This window comes from Culicoides brevitarsis, chromosome 3, assembly GCF_036172545.1.
Source record: "Culicoides brevitarsis isolate CSIRO-B50_1 chromosome 3, AGI_CSIRO_Cbre_v1, whole genome shotgun sequence".
NCBI lineage: Eukaryota > Metazoa > Arthropoda > Insecta > Diptera > Ceratopogonidae > Culicoides > Culicoides brevitarsis.
The window spans coordinates 8263384-8281725 of NC_087087.1; the positions used below are offsets into that span (position 1 = coordinate 8263384).

At 25.6% G+C, this 18342-nt stretch overlaps 1 protein-coding gene across 1 annotated transcript in view; it reads left to right on the forward strand.

Moving 5' to 3' along the window:
- Positions 1-18342, forward strand: part of LOC134833081 (homeobox protein homothorax) — a 110079-nt gene that overhangs the window by 70466 nt on the left and 21271 nt on the right. The window contains exon 7 of the mRNA XM_063847264.1: positions 5849-5972. Within this exon, the coding sequence (XP_063703334.1) occupies positions 5849-5972 (124 nt within the window). The remainder of the gene's footprint in view (positions 1-5848; positions 5973-18342) is intronic.

An 18342-nucleotide genomic window follows, 5' to 3' on the forward strand; every position in this document is an offset into this window, starting at 1 on the left:
CCGATGCAATGTGACATGAGACGACACTTTACCTGCCTGCGTTGTGTAAATTATTCAAGAAACAAGCTCAGTGTTATAAAGCATTTATTTTTATTTTATTATTTTTATTTAAAAAAAAGGTCTTTTTTCGCAACAAAATGCATTATTATGGCAATTTCAGTGTCAAAGACACACATTTATTTCTTTTATTTTTTTTTGTTCTTCATTATCTATTCATTAGTGACACTTTTCACGCATAAAATGCAATATTCCTCTTTATTATTATTACAACAATGTTCAGTTAGCTCGTCATTACCAATCACTCACATGCACTTGAACAGTTCCGTAATTTAAAAAAATTGTAAAAAAATTAAATTTATTGAAAAATTTGAATTTTTTTCGAAAATTTGAAGTTTATATGCTTGGTTTGGATTAATTGAAAAAATTTTTATTAAAAAAATAAAATAAAATTATGAATATAATTTTTTTATTTTTTTAAAATTAAATTAATTAAAATTAATTATTTTTTAAAAATTATTTTAATAATTTTTTAATTATTTTAATTTTTTCAAAGATTATTTTATTATTTTTTAATGTTTAAAAATTAATTTAATTTTTTTTTTAATTTTTTTTAAAAAAAAAAATTATTTTTTAAAAAATTTTTAAATAATAAATAAAAAATTATTTTTTTATTTTAAAAGTTTCATTTTATTTTATTTAATTTTTAAAATTAATTTTTAAAATTTTTAATTAATTAATTAAAATAATTTTTTACAAAAAAAAAAATAAATATTTTTTTTAATTATTTATTAATTTTTTATTTTAAAAGAAAATTAAACTTTTACTTACCTTTTAAATTTAAAATTAAATATTTAATTTTTATTTTTTATTTATTTTTTAAATATTTTAAAAATTCAAATAGTTCCATCCCTGTCCAAACGTAAAAATTGCATATTCACCACAGGTTTTGCTTTTGTTTTTATTAAAACTGTTATTATTTTAAAATTTAAAAAAAAATAACTCTGCTGGACTCGTGATGTGCAGAATTGCATAATAATTCGAGAATAAATCGTGAGAAAATCATTCTTATTATAATAATAATTACAATTAAATATTATCAAACCGCAGTCGTCGTCGTTGTCGTCATTCGTCAGAAGGAAATTGTAATCTACTTTAATAACCGTTCTAAATCTAGGATAAGCTGTTTTAATTAAACAAATATTATTTCACACAAACACTCATTTCCTCTTTTCATTGAAATTTCTATTTGTGTGTCGGAGACAAAAACCAGCTTAAAATTTATATTTCTATTTATTGAAAAGAATTTAATTTTATCACAACTTAATTTTAAAACGTTTCACCCTCGAAAAACATTTTTTGATGTAAAAGCAATAAAATAAAGAAATATAAAAAGTTTAATCCGGATTACAAACGTATATTATTGCCATTATTATAATTTTTGTGGTGCATGTGACTTGCATTATTATTAGCTGAAACGCGTCGTATTGTCGTCAGAATAAAATAAACTTGAGGCGGGAAGAAAATGATATTATTATAAAATAATCACTAATTGAATCTCCGCGCAATTTTGCATAAAGCAATTAACAAGAATCATCCATGAATATAAAATGGTGTCATTATCTCGACTTTTCTTTGTTGTATTTTTGGCGCGCAAAAGTTTTGGCGGGAATGGGGTTTGTTCGTTCAAACCAAAAACAATAGAGGAAAATTTTAATTTTTTCATTAAAAATCATTCAATGTTGTTGTCTTATCGCACTTTTAACTTTTTTTTTTGATGAATATTATTTAATATTCATGTTAAATGGGCTGAAGAGAGTTTTTGGTGTCTAATGATCCAAAAACGACAACGGATCTCGTACATAAAATCATTAGTAGATACTATTTTCGGTATTGATCGTTTTTCTGGGGGACCCCTTTTATAATTTTTAACTAAAAACGCAAAATATACAATTCAAAAAGGGATAAAAATCCTTTTGTCGATGGACATCCTTTTACATGTTTCACGCTGATAAAAACCCTTTATTTCCTTATATTTTGGTACCAGACAATTTTTCGTACTTAAGTACCTAATATCCTCCTTCAACTTTGTCGTAAGATTTTTTTTGTCGTATCTCGTCTGCCTGAAGAAAATAAATGTTTGGCATGGCATTGAATGAGCCAACCGGAAATGTATAGGGTTCATAAAACACGTGTTATTTGGCAAGAAACCGTCAAGAAATCACATGCTAAGAGAGAAGAAATAGAAAAGGAAAAGAATTGAAGAAGAGAACAATTGTACGTCTTCTAGCAAAACAATGGAATAAATATTGTGGAAAATTGAGTTGTTTTTTGCCTATTGTCTTTAGTATCTGAGTCGCGCAACTTGTCTAACTAAGAGTAGAATGGGGTTCAAGTGTTCTTTGTAAAAAAAAACGAGTTTCTGGAATTCAGTAATATCATCATCATTACAACAAATACAGCTTTAACAAAAAAAGAACAAAAGTATATCATTATTAACTTAACTGAGATTATCGGAATAATTGTCCTGATGATAGTTCATTTAAGTTTTTGCCTCGCGCAAAAGTTTTAAGAGCTGTTATTAAATGTCATTAGGTTTTTTTCTGATTTAATTTTTTTTTTGCAAATATTAAAAGTCATTTTATCATTTGAGTTCTCATGCGTTGTTGTCGGGTAGTAATCAAAATAAGATCAACTGTTGCGCGGTTTATTTTAAAGATCCCGCGAAATAAATGACTTGAGCGCCTTTTTGTTAAAAATTCACTTTTTTCTAAGATTTGAGGTTAATTTTCATAAACGTCATTTTTTGACAGTTGATCTTATAAGATCAACAGATCCTTGTAGATCAATTTTCAAAAGTGACGTTTATGAAAATTAACCTCAAAATTAGTAAATATATTCTTAAGAGGCGCTCAAGTCATTTATTTGGCGGGATCTATAAGATCTTGTTTGTTTATTAAGATCTTCTTAGATCTCGATCTATATTCTGAGATCTTTATATGAAGATCTAAGTTTCAATTCAAATATATAAAAACTTAGATCTTCATATAAAGATCTCAGAAGATAGATCGAGATCTAAGAAGATCTTCATAAACGTCATTTTTGACATTTGATCTATTAAAAAATTTTATCAATAGATTAATTGTCAAAAAATGACGTTTATGAAAATTTGGAAGTAAAAAAGAACTTCGCTTGTTGGAGTTCGAGGAATTTTTTCTCACACAAATCATTTCAGTTTTAAAATCTGATCTTTTTGAGGGTCTCAAGTATGTAATATATCTTTTAAATTCATTTCAGATTTTAGATCTAGTTACCGACAGACTTCATATCTGACATCAAACCAAATTTTTACTTTTCATAATCCTTTAGAAAAATCATTTGCCTGGATTATCACACCTGTGTTGCATATTTGTAACAATATCAAATGTGACATCCGCTAATCCTTTGAATATTGCAGATAATCAATTTCTGCAAAAATAAAACCACTGAACAGTAGATATAAAACATTGTGGTCTCTCTCCATTATTTTTATTAGTTTCTGTCTGATGATCGAGTCTCGTCCATCGCATCAAAGTCAATCAAAAAAACTTTTGCCATTTACTTTTATGAGACTCTATGAGCTTCTCAAGTAATAAATAGCCGTTTAATTGTGTGGTATGGCAATAAAAAAATAGAGAGTTTAGTGTGGAAGTTTAATAGATTTTCCTTATTTCTTTTATTGTATTTTTATTTTATATTGTTTCGTGCAACTTGCGTCTGTTTTTTCTTCGTCGAACGATGGATGGATGGATTGTTTTCGATTAATTTTTGTTTTTATGATAATTAGGTGTTGGATTTTTTTTTACAAAGAGTGCCATTGTGTTTAAGAAGAGGTTCTCATCGTTCGATTGCATCACATCCTTCAATAACCAGCAATTTGTTCGAGAGGACGACAGAAGAAAGCTTACATATGTTCCACTCAAGGCCCTTTTTAATACAATAAAATATAAAAATAAAACTCTACCAGGACTTAATAGCATCACCAGACACAATCGTAAAACATTTACACACAAATACTTCATAAAAGTTTGTGGCGATGCTGCTCTTGTATAAATCGAACAAAAAAAAAAGAAAGGAGAAAAAGACACTTGATTCAAGTACCATTAAAGATAATCACTCTTGAATAGTTGATTTTGATGTGTGGATAAAATATTAAATAATGTTCGTCGTTCATCATCATCATCGTCAACATCCCCATTGCAAATCAAGTGTTTATATCTGGTACGTTCTTCTGCGATGTTTTCGGAAATTGAATCAATTTTGAAATGAACTGCTCGAGGGCAAAAATCCCCTCACATTGCAAATTTCCTTAAGTGGTCTTTTTCGCTTTGTGGTAAAAAAAAATTAAATTATCTCTGAATTTTTTTCCTCTCTGTGACTTTAATAAATTTAATTAACTCACCGAAAAATCATGGAAACTTGCACAATTTTAGTTGATAACATCACATCCGCCATTCTTTTTAATCTTCTCAAAATCAGCAACAACTTGATTAGTGTTGCTTGAAGTTTTTTTTTGTTTCTAAAGGAAATTGTATTTTTTCTTGTATGCTTCAACAAACGAAGAAACTGAAAGAAAAAATTGCATATAAATAAATTTTTATTATATTTGCATATTTTCTGAGCTTACAAGAGAAATAAATATCTATAAATCGGAGGAAAAAAACAAGTCCCATCTTCTATTCGTCTGTGTCTGCAGAAGGTATCTGTACCTATCACACAACAATATCAAAACTAATTAACTTGTTACCTCGACTTACTTGCAACAACTTACAAGCTACAACTTTACATCGTCTCTTTCACTGTGAACTTTTTTCTTCATTTTTTTTTTGAATAAATTGCGTATGTTATTTCAGAAATGTGAAAATAAAAAACACAAAGCAAGAAAAAAAAAATAAAATAATAAAAAATACGAAGATTTGTTACGAAGATATTCAAATAAAAATCACAATTATTTTGCATAAATTCAAGACTTGTTGTTTTGGAGTTACGACGTGCACAATTACAAGCGAAACGGAGCTACTGACAAGGCTACCGAAATAAATTTAAAGAGCTTTTCATGGCGACATCCCTTGAGCTAAAAATTTTCAGCTGACTGCGTAAATGCGTGTTGACACCTGCTTCACACCTTGCATGGATGATTTTCGAAAAATATTTTTAATTGAAAAAAATGTTTTTAATAAAAGATAATAAAGATTAAATTTGCATGTGACAATGTCGTTAAAAAGTTAATATGAGTTTGAGTGAATAAAAAGCGCGTAAAATTTTGAATTATTTTGGCGGTTGGAGAGAGATCAAAACAAAAGATCAGATCAAGAAAAGATCACGATCTCGAAATGATCAGACAAGATCGATATCAAATTGATCAGACAATTTCGATATCGAAACTTATCTGATCAGTTCGAAGTTAAAAATTTTACCTGATCATTTCGAGATCGAAAACTGATCAGATCAGTTCGAGATCGAAAACTGATCAGATCAGTTCGAGATCGAAAATTTGATCAGATCGAGATCGAAAACTGATCAGATCAGTTCGAGATCGAAAAATTGATCAGATCAGTTCGAGATCGAAATTGATCTGATCAGTTCGAGATCTTAAAGCGATCAGATCAGTTCGAGATCTAAACAGATAAGATCTTTGATCTATTTTTCCCGTTGATTTTAGATCAAGAAATTTTCTTTATGAGATTTTATAAGATCTCAATTTTTTTGAAATGCAGATGAAGTTGAAGTTTACTCCATAAAAGTTTAAGAGTTTAATTTAAAGCATTTTTCAATAAAATCTATAACATTTTTTTTATTTTAACTCTTTCAGAGACCACCTAGTTCATCATTATCATACGGAGCCCTTAATGATGATGTGAGATCGCCGGGTTCAGGAAGTACGCCTGGCCCTCTATCAGCACAAGGTCCTCCCGGTCTAGATTCATCAGATCCAGGTAAGTCATCCAAATATTTAAAATAAAAATCAATATTCCTCCAACGTTCAAAACAAAAAAATAAAATTTTTTTCGAGCCAATTTGAATTGTGTCGCCGTATCAGTTTTTATTATTATAATGATGTTTTTACTGTGTGTTGTTATGATTTTATTATCAATGTGCGTGGCATAATGTTTAAAAAAAATATAAATAAAAAAAATTATACATGTGAATGAATGAAGACCTAATAATATGATGATATAGGTTGTTAAAATCACATCCAATTTGACATTTATTGACAATTTTGTATTATTATTTCATTCATATATTGACTTGATTCGACGGCTGATGCGACGATGATGATGTTGGTTGATGCATATCACAACGGACATAAAATAAATAATAAATATTTAAAAAATATTCAGGTAAAGATAAGGAAAAATATGGAGGAGTCAATATGATTTACGATTGATAAATTATTTTGTCGATTTTTTTTTTGGCTAAAAAATATTTAAAATAATATAAAAATAATAAAATAATGTAAAATTCGGGTGACATCATTTTTTTTTGTCAATCATAATTTGAGGCCCACTGATGAATTGGAAAAAAAAATCAGAGAAATTTTTTTCCAACAAATCTTGATTCTTAAAAGCATCATGTAAAAAAAATCTCTTGTGCAACATCGTAAAATTTTATTATTATTTTTATGAACAATGACCCAAATAGCAACAACAACAACAAGCCAAACAAATGGCAATGCACAAGACCTGTTTTGCTTAAATTTACTGTGAAATGCAAATAAATAAATAAAATTGCTTGTTTGTAAGCTAATCCGGTGATATTTTATTTATTAACAAGCATTGACATTTGACACGTTTGACCAACTCAACTCGTTCAATGAATCCTGTCAGAAAACTGAAACGTTGGAATTTCTTTTCAAAACCCGCTTTTAATAAAAAATAAAATAATTATTGAAAAAAAGTAACTTTTTTATTTTTCGGATGATACGAGTTTTCTATTCAAAAAATTCCTTTAATCATTAAATTGAATCATCATCAATAGTAAAATGCCGCGCGTTGCCTTATCTAGTTAAAATATCGTATTTAACAAAAGGAGTTGGACATCATTATGTACATTTTATATTTATTTAGCAAAACGACGCGTTTTATAATATTAATAATTTTTTTAAAAAAATAATTTTTTGTTGATTCATTGATTTTAATGAATTGATCAATATGTTAAAGGTTCAAGAAATTTTTCTTGTACCTCCTAACTATTGAAGTACAATGAATTTCCGATGTTGTACATTCAACAATTATTCAACAATTTGTACCTCGTCGTTCGATTCTTCGGACAAATAATAAAAAAAAATATTTTTTTTGTTCATGCATTTGAATAATTGGACCAGACATAACATGAGCAAATAATGCGATGATTGATTAGCATTTTAATTTAAAGTTGCTTCACAGTCCTCTGGTCTTCTTCATTTGTGCTGCTTCTTCGTGCAGATATACAAATATGGAGACAGACAAGAGAAAAAAATCTTGATGAAAAAAAAATTTTTTTTTTAGTATTTCTTAGAAATATGATTTTGATTAAGTAAGGTATAGGTTGCTTGGTTTGGGTTTTATTAAAGGAAATTTCTTGTGTTGAAAAAAGTGATGAATTTGACCAATTGTGAGGTTATTATGGAGATCATTGTTTTGGCGGGAAAATTTAATTTTTTACAATATTTTATGTATATAATATATATATCATATGTATATGATTTTTATGTTTTATGCATATAATTTGTGTATTATATGCATATTATAAATATATAACATGTTATATGCATATATATTATATGAATATCTCATATATATTACATACATATAATTTTTATATATTTTTTTTAAATATAAAATTTCAAAAATTGTTGCATAAATTGAAGTTTAAAGTAGTATTGTACTTAAAAATGATAAAAAAAATTAATAAGTGTTTTAATTTATGTTTTATAATTTAAACTTCAATATATGTTCCAATTTTTGAAATTTTATATTAAAAAAAATATATAAAAATTATATGTATGTAATATATATGAGATATTCATATAATATATATGCATATAATATGTTATATATTTATAATATGAATATAATACAAAAATTATATGTATAAAACATAAAATTTTCCCGCCAAAACATATGATATTTGGAAATTTATACATAAAATTTTTTGAAAATTGAAATTTTGTACGAAGTTTGAGGGTTCTTATATTCTTCGAAGGTTCTTTAATACAATACAATAATATTTTATTCCATCGAATTAATTTACATGAGATGATAATACTTAAGTTACATACAAAATTTTATAAATTTAAATTTTTTTTTATAGAATAAAATTTCTTACCTGAAAATGTTAAATTTAACCATTTTTGAACCGCAGAACCTACAAAAGAGAATAAAAAAAGAAGTAAATTAATAAAAAAAATGTTCAAATAAAAAATAAAAGAACCTAACTAGACAGAATGTCTACATTTTAAGAGATGGATCATTTATTGCAACCTCATTATAGCATCTCAAGAGCATAAGATGTGTATTATTACACTTTTATTGATTTTTAAGAGGTTTCCATCTTCAAAACTAAACTCGTCAGTTATGTGAGCCTTTAATTTGTCGATGACACTGCATTTTTTTTTCATTTTCTTCTATTTTGTTTCTTCATTTCTTCCATCTCTCGAACGTCAGACAAAGTTTCGATCGAGATGAATGTTTGTATGATTTCGGCAGGCAGTCATTTGTCTCCGTGCCGCGATAACATCTTCCAAGAATGTCTTTACCCCTTTTTCAGCATATCAAACACCTTCCTTACATCATCTCAACGCATGGCAATCACGAGGCATGGCAATCATGTTATGCCATCTTTCTGCAAGAATAATTGTCTTTTAAACTCTTTCTTCTACGCTAAGCCGAAAATTTTCTGAACGAAGAAAAGTTTCTATAAAGTTTCTGTGAAAAACGAATTTTATAATATACACCATCAAATAAATTATCTGATTGACGTATTTTACGGGTGGTAATGCTCTTTCTCGCGATGTTTTCGTCGAGATAAAGCACTTAAAATTTCCACTCTAATACCATCTTGTGCAAAGATGTGCCTATGAGGCGTAATGCGGAAGGCAGGCAGCGAAAAAAAAAAGTTTCTTTTGTCGAAACTTTGCCAAAAACGGCGAAAAAATTGATAGATAAAATGTTGACGAGAAACGAGAGATAAATCTCACACGAAGACGACCGCAAACGTCCTTAAATTTTTCATGCTTATCAAAGTTTTTCGTTTTTAAAATTAAATTAACGTTGCTACCCTTTCAAAAGATTTTTTTTCGCTCAAGTGTTGACTTTTAAGTATATTTTATATAATATTAAGTATTGGAGCGTAGATAATTGGCTTAAAAAGTTTGCCGTTGACTTTTTATGACTGTCTAGTCGGGCAAAACAGGCGGAACGCGCGGCGCAAATAAAATAAAATATTTCAATAAAACTCTTCTTTTATGCATTTCCATTAAAAATTGATATTAATACGTCACCTTTGGTCAAAAGTGATTCTGCGGAATGAAATTTTTTCGTCGTAAATGAGAAAAATATTAAATAATAATCACTTTAAAGTGCATCATTTATAGATAAAATGAGAAATAAAATAAAGAAGATTGTAAAATTTATGCAAATAATGGCAACTTTGTAGCAACTTTGTTTGCGGTCTCGTAGATCGTTTAATGTACTCGTTTTGTGTGCAACATTGTAACACTTGGGACCGTTTATTATTTGATTTTACGTGTAAAGTCATTTCTAAATGATTAAGCAAACGGATTAAATTCTATTAAAGATTTCTATCAATTTTTTTTAATGTTTACTTTTCCGGTAATATTGCCGACTGCGAGAGTTACGACGCGATGAAATTATGTCCAGTTATGAGCAGAATTTTTAAATTTTACACGTCAAGAGATCTGAAAACTGAATCAGGGGTGTTGATCTACAAAAAGGCGCGAAATATTTAAAAAGGCGGGAAAAGTTGAAAATGGCGCCAAATTTTTCATAAAATAATTGCCTATATATTTTTTTTTTTAAATATATTTTGTAAATAAAAGTATAATTATTATATTTAGTAAAAAATGGCGCGAAAATAAAATTAAAATGGCGTCAAAAACAAAAAAGGCGCGAAATTCAAATTTAAGATACAAAACTAAAAATTAAACGTCAAATTAAGTAGTTTTAAAGAAATTTCTTTTAAAAATATTAAAAAATGGCGCGAAAAACAAAAAGGCGCGAAATTGGCGCCAAAAACAAAAAGGCGCGAAATTCAAATTTCAAAGCGTAAATATTAAGAATTTAAGCCAAATTTTGAATTTTTTGAACAAATTCTTACATTTTTAAAATCCTTTGCTCCATCACTGATCTCCAAGCAAGCATCCAGAGAGAAAGAAATTCATTTCCTATAAGGAATAAAGTTGCAGTCATGCGTGTAATTTGTGACTTTCTTTCTCTTCTGTTCGAAATAAATATCTCTGTCGCGTAGATTGAAAAATTTTCGTCGCACCTATACGAAGAAAAATATTTTTCCGTATGGCAAAAGCATTTTTCCGCAACAATGACAACAAAAAACCGTATCTTTCCAGCTCTTGTTGTTGTTCGTCTTTTCTGGAATTCTAACCGCATAGAAAACACAAATTGATACAAGCTCTTGAACGACTTGACTGAATGCGAATGTAAAAAGGGCCAAAACCCCATTGTTGTTCTTTCTTCTCGGTTTTTCGCTTCGCTTTTTACAAAAGAATGTCAGAGCGAAAAAAGGAAAAATGTGTTTTCGGAATAAAATTTCACAATAAAAACGGAGGAAAAAAAGTTTATGGAGAAGAAAATGATGTACAAGTCCCTTCCATTTGTGCCCCACTTACGTGGTTTCCCGTGTCTTATTATTGCAATAATGATGATAATAATGATTTAGTGTGATTTGTATTATCTTTACATTATTATTGTCCTTGTTTTTCCTTCCTTCTCTTCCTCCCACGTCGTCCTCGTTATTATTTGTTGGTTTCTTTGGTAATGATAAAGATGGAGACTTACCGAGATTTCCTCCAAATCCAAGCGGAATCACAGTTGTTTGTGATAAATTCTCTTATTTTTTTCCCTTATTCGGGGGGAAAATAATAATTATTACATTAAAGTTGCAGAAGAAGAGAATTAAGAAACTTTTTCGTTTACGTCCAAAAACTTTTCCTCTCTAATTTGCAATAATTCACAAAAAAAAGACGCAGAAAAAAATAAGACGAAAGTCGTTGACACGTAAATTAATTCAGAAACAATATTTTTTTGCGCGCACGCAAGTTCAAGCCCATCAAACACGTTTTTGAATAAATATAAATTCTTACATTTTTCGAAAAATAATAAAAAAAAAATTGTCGAGCTCCAAGACAACGGAAAACACACAAATATGATTGTCATAAATTTAGTTTTTGTATACCGACTGCGTGCGTTATTATATTAGAGGAGCAAACTCGATTTTATTAAAATCCATTGAATTGAATGATAAATATTAATAATAAATAAATATAAATCGGAGCAACGCACACAAATACGCGAGCAAACAACGTTCGATTGTCAAAACAAATAAAATCGATTATCATCAAATGCAGACGACGACGAGTGTTGGTTGTGTGAGACCGACACTGGCAGACTTGACTAGTTAACAAAAACACGCGGGGAGAGGAAAAAATTGTGGATTTTTTTCGTTACTTGTTTATTGAGGCATGGAATTTTTTTTTTGAAAAATTTTTCACTATTGGGAAGGTACGATTTGGGAAATTTTTTCATGTTTGATTTTTTTTTAGTTTATAAATAAAGTCAAAAAAATAAAATAAAATTTAAAATAATTTTTTTTTCAATTAATTTTTTTTTTCATAAATTTTTAGCTAAATATTTTCAACAATTCTTTACTGAATTTTTTAAAAAATTTTGGCGTTGAATTTTTGATTTTTAAATTTTTGGCGTAGTTTCAGTTTTTAAATTTTTTTATTTTTTAATTTAAATAATTATTAAAAAATTAAATTTTTAAAAAAAAATTTTATAATTAATAGAAAAATAATTGAATTTTTTAAATAAAAATTAAAAAAAAAATAAATAATTAAAATTATAAAAATATTAAATAATTAATAAAAATTTTAATTATTTTTTTTTTATAAATTTTTTGGCTAAAAATCTGATTTTAAAATAATTTAGATGAAAAGTTAAATGGAAAAAATTAAATTTTAAAATATTTTTTTAATTTTTATAAAAACTTTACATATTCTTATTTTTTAACTCATTTGCAACGAAAATTTGTTTAAATAATTATTTTTTAAATTTTTAACGGTCATTTTTTGAATTGACATTTACAAATTTTTACTTTTAAATATTTATTTTTGTCAAAATTTTAAGAAATTTTATCTAAAAATATTTTAATAATTCGATAATAATTAAAAAATTTCCTATAAAATGTAAAAAATTTAAATATTTAAAGTTTAAATTTGTAAATGTCAATTCAAAAATTGACCGTTAAAAATTTTAAAATATTTTTTTAAATTTTTGTTTTTAATTTTTGTATAAAATTTTATGACTAAAAAGCTTAAAAGTTAATTTTTTTGAAATTCAAACAAATAAATTTAAAGAAAATAAACTCTAAATATATTTTTTCCTCAACTTTTTAATTTTTTAACAAAAAAAAATCATAAAATTTTGGGTAAAAATGAATTTTTGTAAAAACTAAAACAATTCCAAAAATTGTACCATCCTCATCGAATTGCATTTTTCTATTTTTCACCCAAAACTATATGAAATTTGTTTGACATGTAACACTTCTGACAACTGAATGCACATCGTAATATCGGAAAAATGGTCGAACTGGAACAAATTCGTTGTTTTTCCCTTTATTACATTCAGGACTTTCAAAAACAGCGCCATATTAGAAAATATTTACGTCGAGAGAAGAAAAAACGTCTCGCAACAAAAGATAACAAACCCTTTTCAGATAAGGCACACAATTTGATTAATGACTCCCGGGGCGCCCCTTTTTTTATTATTTTTACGTAATTTTTTCTCCGGCATTTTCATCGCATGTTCTTATCACTCGTTCCAAAATTCATTCAGAGAAAGCGCGCGCGGCAATAACAATAAGAATATGAGATCCGATACGTACGCCGTAGCGTGTATGAGGGTGTATGGCATATAGTAAAATATTCCGAGAGATCAATCTCATAACCAGCATTCTTTACGACCCTTATGCTCTTGACTTTGTCATCAGGCAAATGATTCACACCCCTTAGTATTTTTTTTGCGTTATTTGCATCATTCTTCGAATGTAGAACCGAAAAAGCACCTGAAAATTGACAAATTTCCAGCATCTGATTCCGAATATGGCGGCGTCGTGGTGTGAAAATGTGGTAACGCATGATTTGAAATTGGAATTTTCTCTTCTCTGATGCGAGGATATGCTTGATGAGCGTAACATGTTATGTGATTGCATTAAAATAATAGGAAATTTAAGTAAAAATTTCTCGTTCCCCCTTTTTCGTTGCTCTTTTACTTAATGCAATAAAACAAATTGAATCACCCCATCCATCACACATTCGTCAACTTCATTCATTAAAAGCGCTTTTTTTGATTAAAAATTCCAATGTGACGAAATTCAGTGAAACGAAACGTTGTCGGAAAAGTCATTAATGTCCCAAAAGCCAGCCAAATGTGCGTCAAAACAAACACACACAACTTAAAAATAAAATCAACACAAAAATTTTAAGTTGTTTTTGTAATTTAATTTTTTTTTCTCGTAAAGAATTTCTTCAAAAAGTCGAGTTTTAAATCGCCGCTTTCGATTTTTATGATTATTTTTCATATAAAATTGTTTCCAACCACAAAAAAAAAATAAAAGTTTGTTTTATTTGAGCGTGATCCAAAAAGATGATACAATTTGATGTGCGATGACGATGAACAAAATATACACAAAAATTTCACTGTGAAATGTTTAAAAATGTGCAAGAATAAAATAAAAATACAAAAACTTGTATAATTATACACGCACATATAAAAATCAAATATTTAATCTGATGATCTTAAAAATTCTTGATTTTTTTTTGTTTTATTTAATTTTTATTTTATTTTGTGTTTTTCGTAAATAAAATAAAATTCAAAAAAAAAAATTAATTGAATTGACGAATTTCGGTTTCTTGATGAATGTGAAAATTAAAAAAAAAAAACAATTTAAGAAACACTTGTGTGAGCAAAGAGTGTCAAAATACAATTAAAAAGTCAAGTATGTTAATTTCACGTGAATTTTTATTTATTTATTTATTTTTCTTGGCGAGTTAATTTTTTTTTGATTTTTATTTGGAATTTTTTTATTTTTATTTTATTTTATACTACAAGATGATGTTTGATGAACGAAGACGATGAAAAGTTATATTATTTGTTTTGATAGTCGTAAATGATAATAATGTTGTTGCGTTGTTGTTGGAATGAGAGTCGGAGGTGTTATTTTATGGTAGTTTTATTATTATTATTTTTATTATGATGTTACACGTTTATATATTTAATTGTGCAGAAATACAACATTGTTGGGTGTGGAATGTTTGTTTAGATTTTTTGAAGGTTGATGCGATGAGGGACACAGTTTTTTTTAGTGTTTTGAAGAGATTTTTTTAATATTATTATTTTATTTAAAAAAATCATTTTTAATTTAAAAAAAAAAAATCAAAAATTTAGTTGTTGTTTTAAAAATTTTTTTTAACAAAAGTTATTTTAATATTAAAAAATTATTTGTTTTAAAAAAAATATTTTATATTAAATAAATTTTTATTAATAAATTATTTTTAATTTATAAAAATTTTTTTTGAATATTTAATCAAAATTTATTATTTAAAATTTAATTTTTTATTTAATTAATTTTTTTAAAATATTTAATTTATTGTTTTTTATTATAATTGAAAAAAAAAATTTCTTTAAATATTAATTTATTTTTAAAAAAATAAAATTAAAATAATAATATTGTTTAATTTATTTAACCAAATTTTAAGAAAAAATTAATATTTAAAAAATTCTTCAAATTTTTTTTTTTTTATTATTTTGATAATTTTTACTTTCTTTGAAAATATATTTTAAAGTAATTAAAATAAAAATTTAAAAATGTAAAAAAATTATTGAATTTTTTTATAAATAAATTACATTATTTTAACAATTTAAATATTTTTAAAATATTTAATTAATTTTTAAAATTAAATTTAAACATTTTTTAAAACAAAATTAAAAAAATAAAAAAAATATAAATTAAAAAATAATTATTTTTAAATGGAAATTGATTTTTCAATTCATTTAAATTAAATATGGTATATTTAAAATTTTAATCTGATTTAAAAAAAAAAAAATAAATAAAATTTAAAAAAAAAAAAAAAAAAAATAAATAAATAAATAAACAGTGACAGCGGGGAGCTTTGTAGAAGCAACAAGCATATCAACACTTGACTTTTTATTTATTTTATTTTATTATTTTTTTAAATTTAAAATTATTTATATTAAAAAATTAAATTATTAATTTAATAAAAATTAATTTATTATTAATTATTTTTTTATAAATATTAAAAAAATAAAATATCGCAAAAAATCTACGACAAAAAAAATCAAACAAAAAATGAGCATCCAGTCAATTACTTTGGGGTGTTATATTTTTGCACAAACATGTCATTCTTTATTAACGTTTTTTTTTTCATAAATATTCTTTTGTTTAAATTAGCTGCATGCACGCCTCAGACTGTTCCACATGTCACTCACTCGAAATTCATCAAAACACAATATCAATTACCACAATCAGAGTCTTTTGTGTTGTAATTTTCGTCGCTCTCTTGCTGCGCGCGCGATTGTTCCACAATTTTATCAGCACAATTCAATCAGACGTCGTTCTCGAGCAGAAATTTCATTGATACCCCGATGATGATGACGATTTCGGGTCGGTAATGAAATGAAAACATTCAAATCACTTACAACGCGTTGTTGTTATTGTTATTATTTGTGGTGACTTACATAAGCTGGCAAGAATAATAAACATTAAAGCATTTAGTGACGAGAAAACGACCGAAAAAAGGGATAAAAGGTTCCTAATTATTGCTGGTTGTGCGTCGTTGTGCGTTTAGAGATTTCGAGATAAGGTGCGACGTGTTTTATTTTTTTTTTCGGTTTTCATGCATCATTTTTTTCGTTGTTTTTTGGTCGGCATGTAAGAGGGTTAACTCCGAGTCGTGCCCAAAGTCCTTTTTTTATTAATTCATTGAACGCACATTTCATTAGTGTCAAATTAGGTAAAATGCTGTGTGTTCGTGTCAACATTATTAATGTCGGCTTTTGATGAAATTTTGTTATTATCATTTATTTGCTTTATTAGTCTAATGACTCTTGCTCTATCTCTCTTCGGCGGCGATTTGGAGATATTTAGTTGTTGCACTAAATTACCCTAAAATTTTCGTAATGGTCAAGTTCAACCCTTTTCGTGTCAAATCTTTTATTTTTGTTACTTTTTTTTTGCATCAGCAGATTTTTTTTCCGGTTACCCTTTATTTTATTTTTTTTTTTCGAAAAACGGTCCTCATGAAACAATAAACATCCCGCAAAACTCAAGAGTCAGTAATTTGAAATTTAAATGAGACAAACGTCATTCACTCACTCGGTTGATGCGTGGTTGAAAGCTGAAGCTGGTGCAAATGATCATTTTTATGCATTAAAAATTATTTGATTCATTTATTCAGGAATAAATTTGAAAGAATTATCTGTTGTTGTCTCGAATGCGTATTTTGTTGATGAGGGAACGGCGCGAGGTTAATTTGACGAAAATGTTTCATTTTTCCAGATGAAGTTAACTTTTTGATGCACAATTCTGATAATTATTTTGAATGAACATTTTTTTAGGGGTTGTTTTGGATGGAATATAAATTTATTTTATTTTTGTACAAATTATTGATTGTTTTCTAATTTTTATTTTTTTTTGTATTTTTAGGTAAGTCGAGTGTCATTTTTTATCAACGAACAAATTTTTGGGTAAAATTGAAGATTTGAATGACTTTCAACGGTTGTAAGTACAAAAAATATTTTTTTAAAAAAAAGATGGAAAGGTCATTAAATTATTTTGATATTTAAAAAAATGACAGTTAAGATTTTTTTCAAAAAAAAAAAAAAAAAATAAATAAATTTTAAAAATAATTTAATTTAAATTTATTTATTTAATTTTTTAATTAAAAAAATAAAAATTAAAAATTTTTTAAATTGATTTTTTTATTAATAAAAAATTAAATTTATAATTTAAAAGTTTTTAATTAATAAAAAAAAAAATAATTTTAATAATTTAAAATTGAAATTATGCAATTTAAAAATTTAGTTTTTTAATTAAATTTAATAATTCAAAATTTTTTTTTATTTAATTTATAAAATTTAATTTAATTAATTAGTTTAAATTATTATTTTATTTAATTTAAATAAATTTTTTATAAAAAAAATTAAATAATTTTTTTTTTAATTTAATTTTGAAAAATTTTTTAAAAATTTTTCAATAATGTTTTATTTTTAAATCGATTAAAATTTTGTATAAAAAAATGCAAAAAATATAAATTTTTTTTTAAAAAAATATTTTTCAATTTATTAATTCAAATTAAAAATTTCTTTTTAATTTATTTTTAATTTATATTAAATTTTATTTTAAATTAAATAAAAAATTAATTAATTGAAAATTAATTTAAAAAAAAAATTAAAATTTAATATAAAAATTAATTAATTTATTTAATGAAAAATTAATAATTAAAAAAATATTTTTTAAATAATTTAACTTATTTTTTTTTGTCATTTTTGTTAAAAAATTTTTATTTTAAAAGCATCAAAAAATTATTAAATTTTAAGAAATATTTAATATATAATTTTAAAAAAAATATTTCTGTCAAAAATTTTAATCATCAAAAGAATTTCTTGACCTAAAACCATAAATTCCCGGTGGTCGAAAGTCACCGAAAAAAAAAATCGTGTAGGTGCCTCTCCAAAAATCCAATTTCAAACAAATTTATTTGCTTTTTTCGCTTTCAAAACACAAACATTACAATTTCTATTGACATATTTCCCTCTTAATGTAAACAACAAAAACCCAAAGTGACGATAAGTCAATACTATATTTATTCTGTGCTCAGATGTTTATTTTCACTTCACTCTATTTTTTTCTTTTTTGCTTTTTTATGAATCGAACAAACACATTACATTGATTGTACTGTGATGACATTAATTTTTTTATTCATTTTTCATATTTTATCATTAAAGAAGAATAATAAACGAAAAAAAAATTTTCTAATTGAAGTTTCCC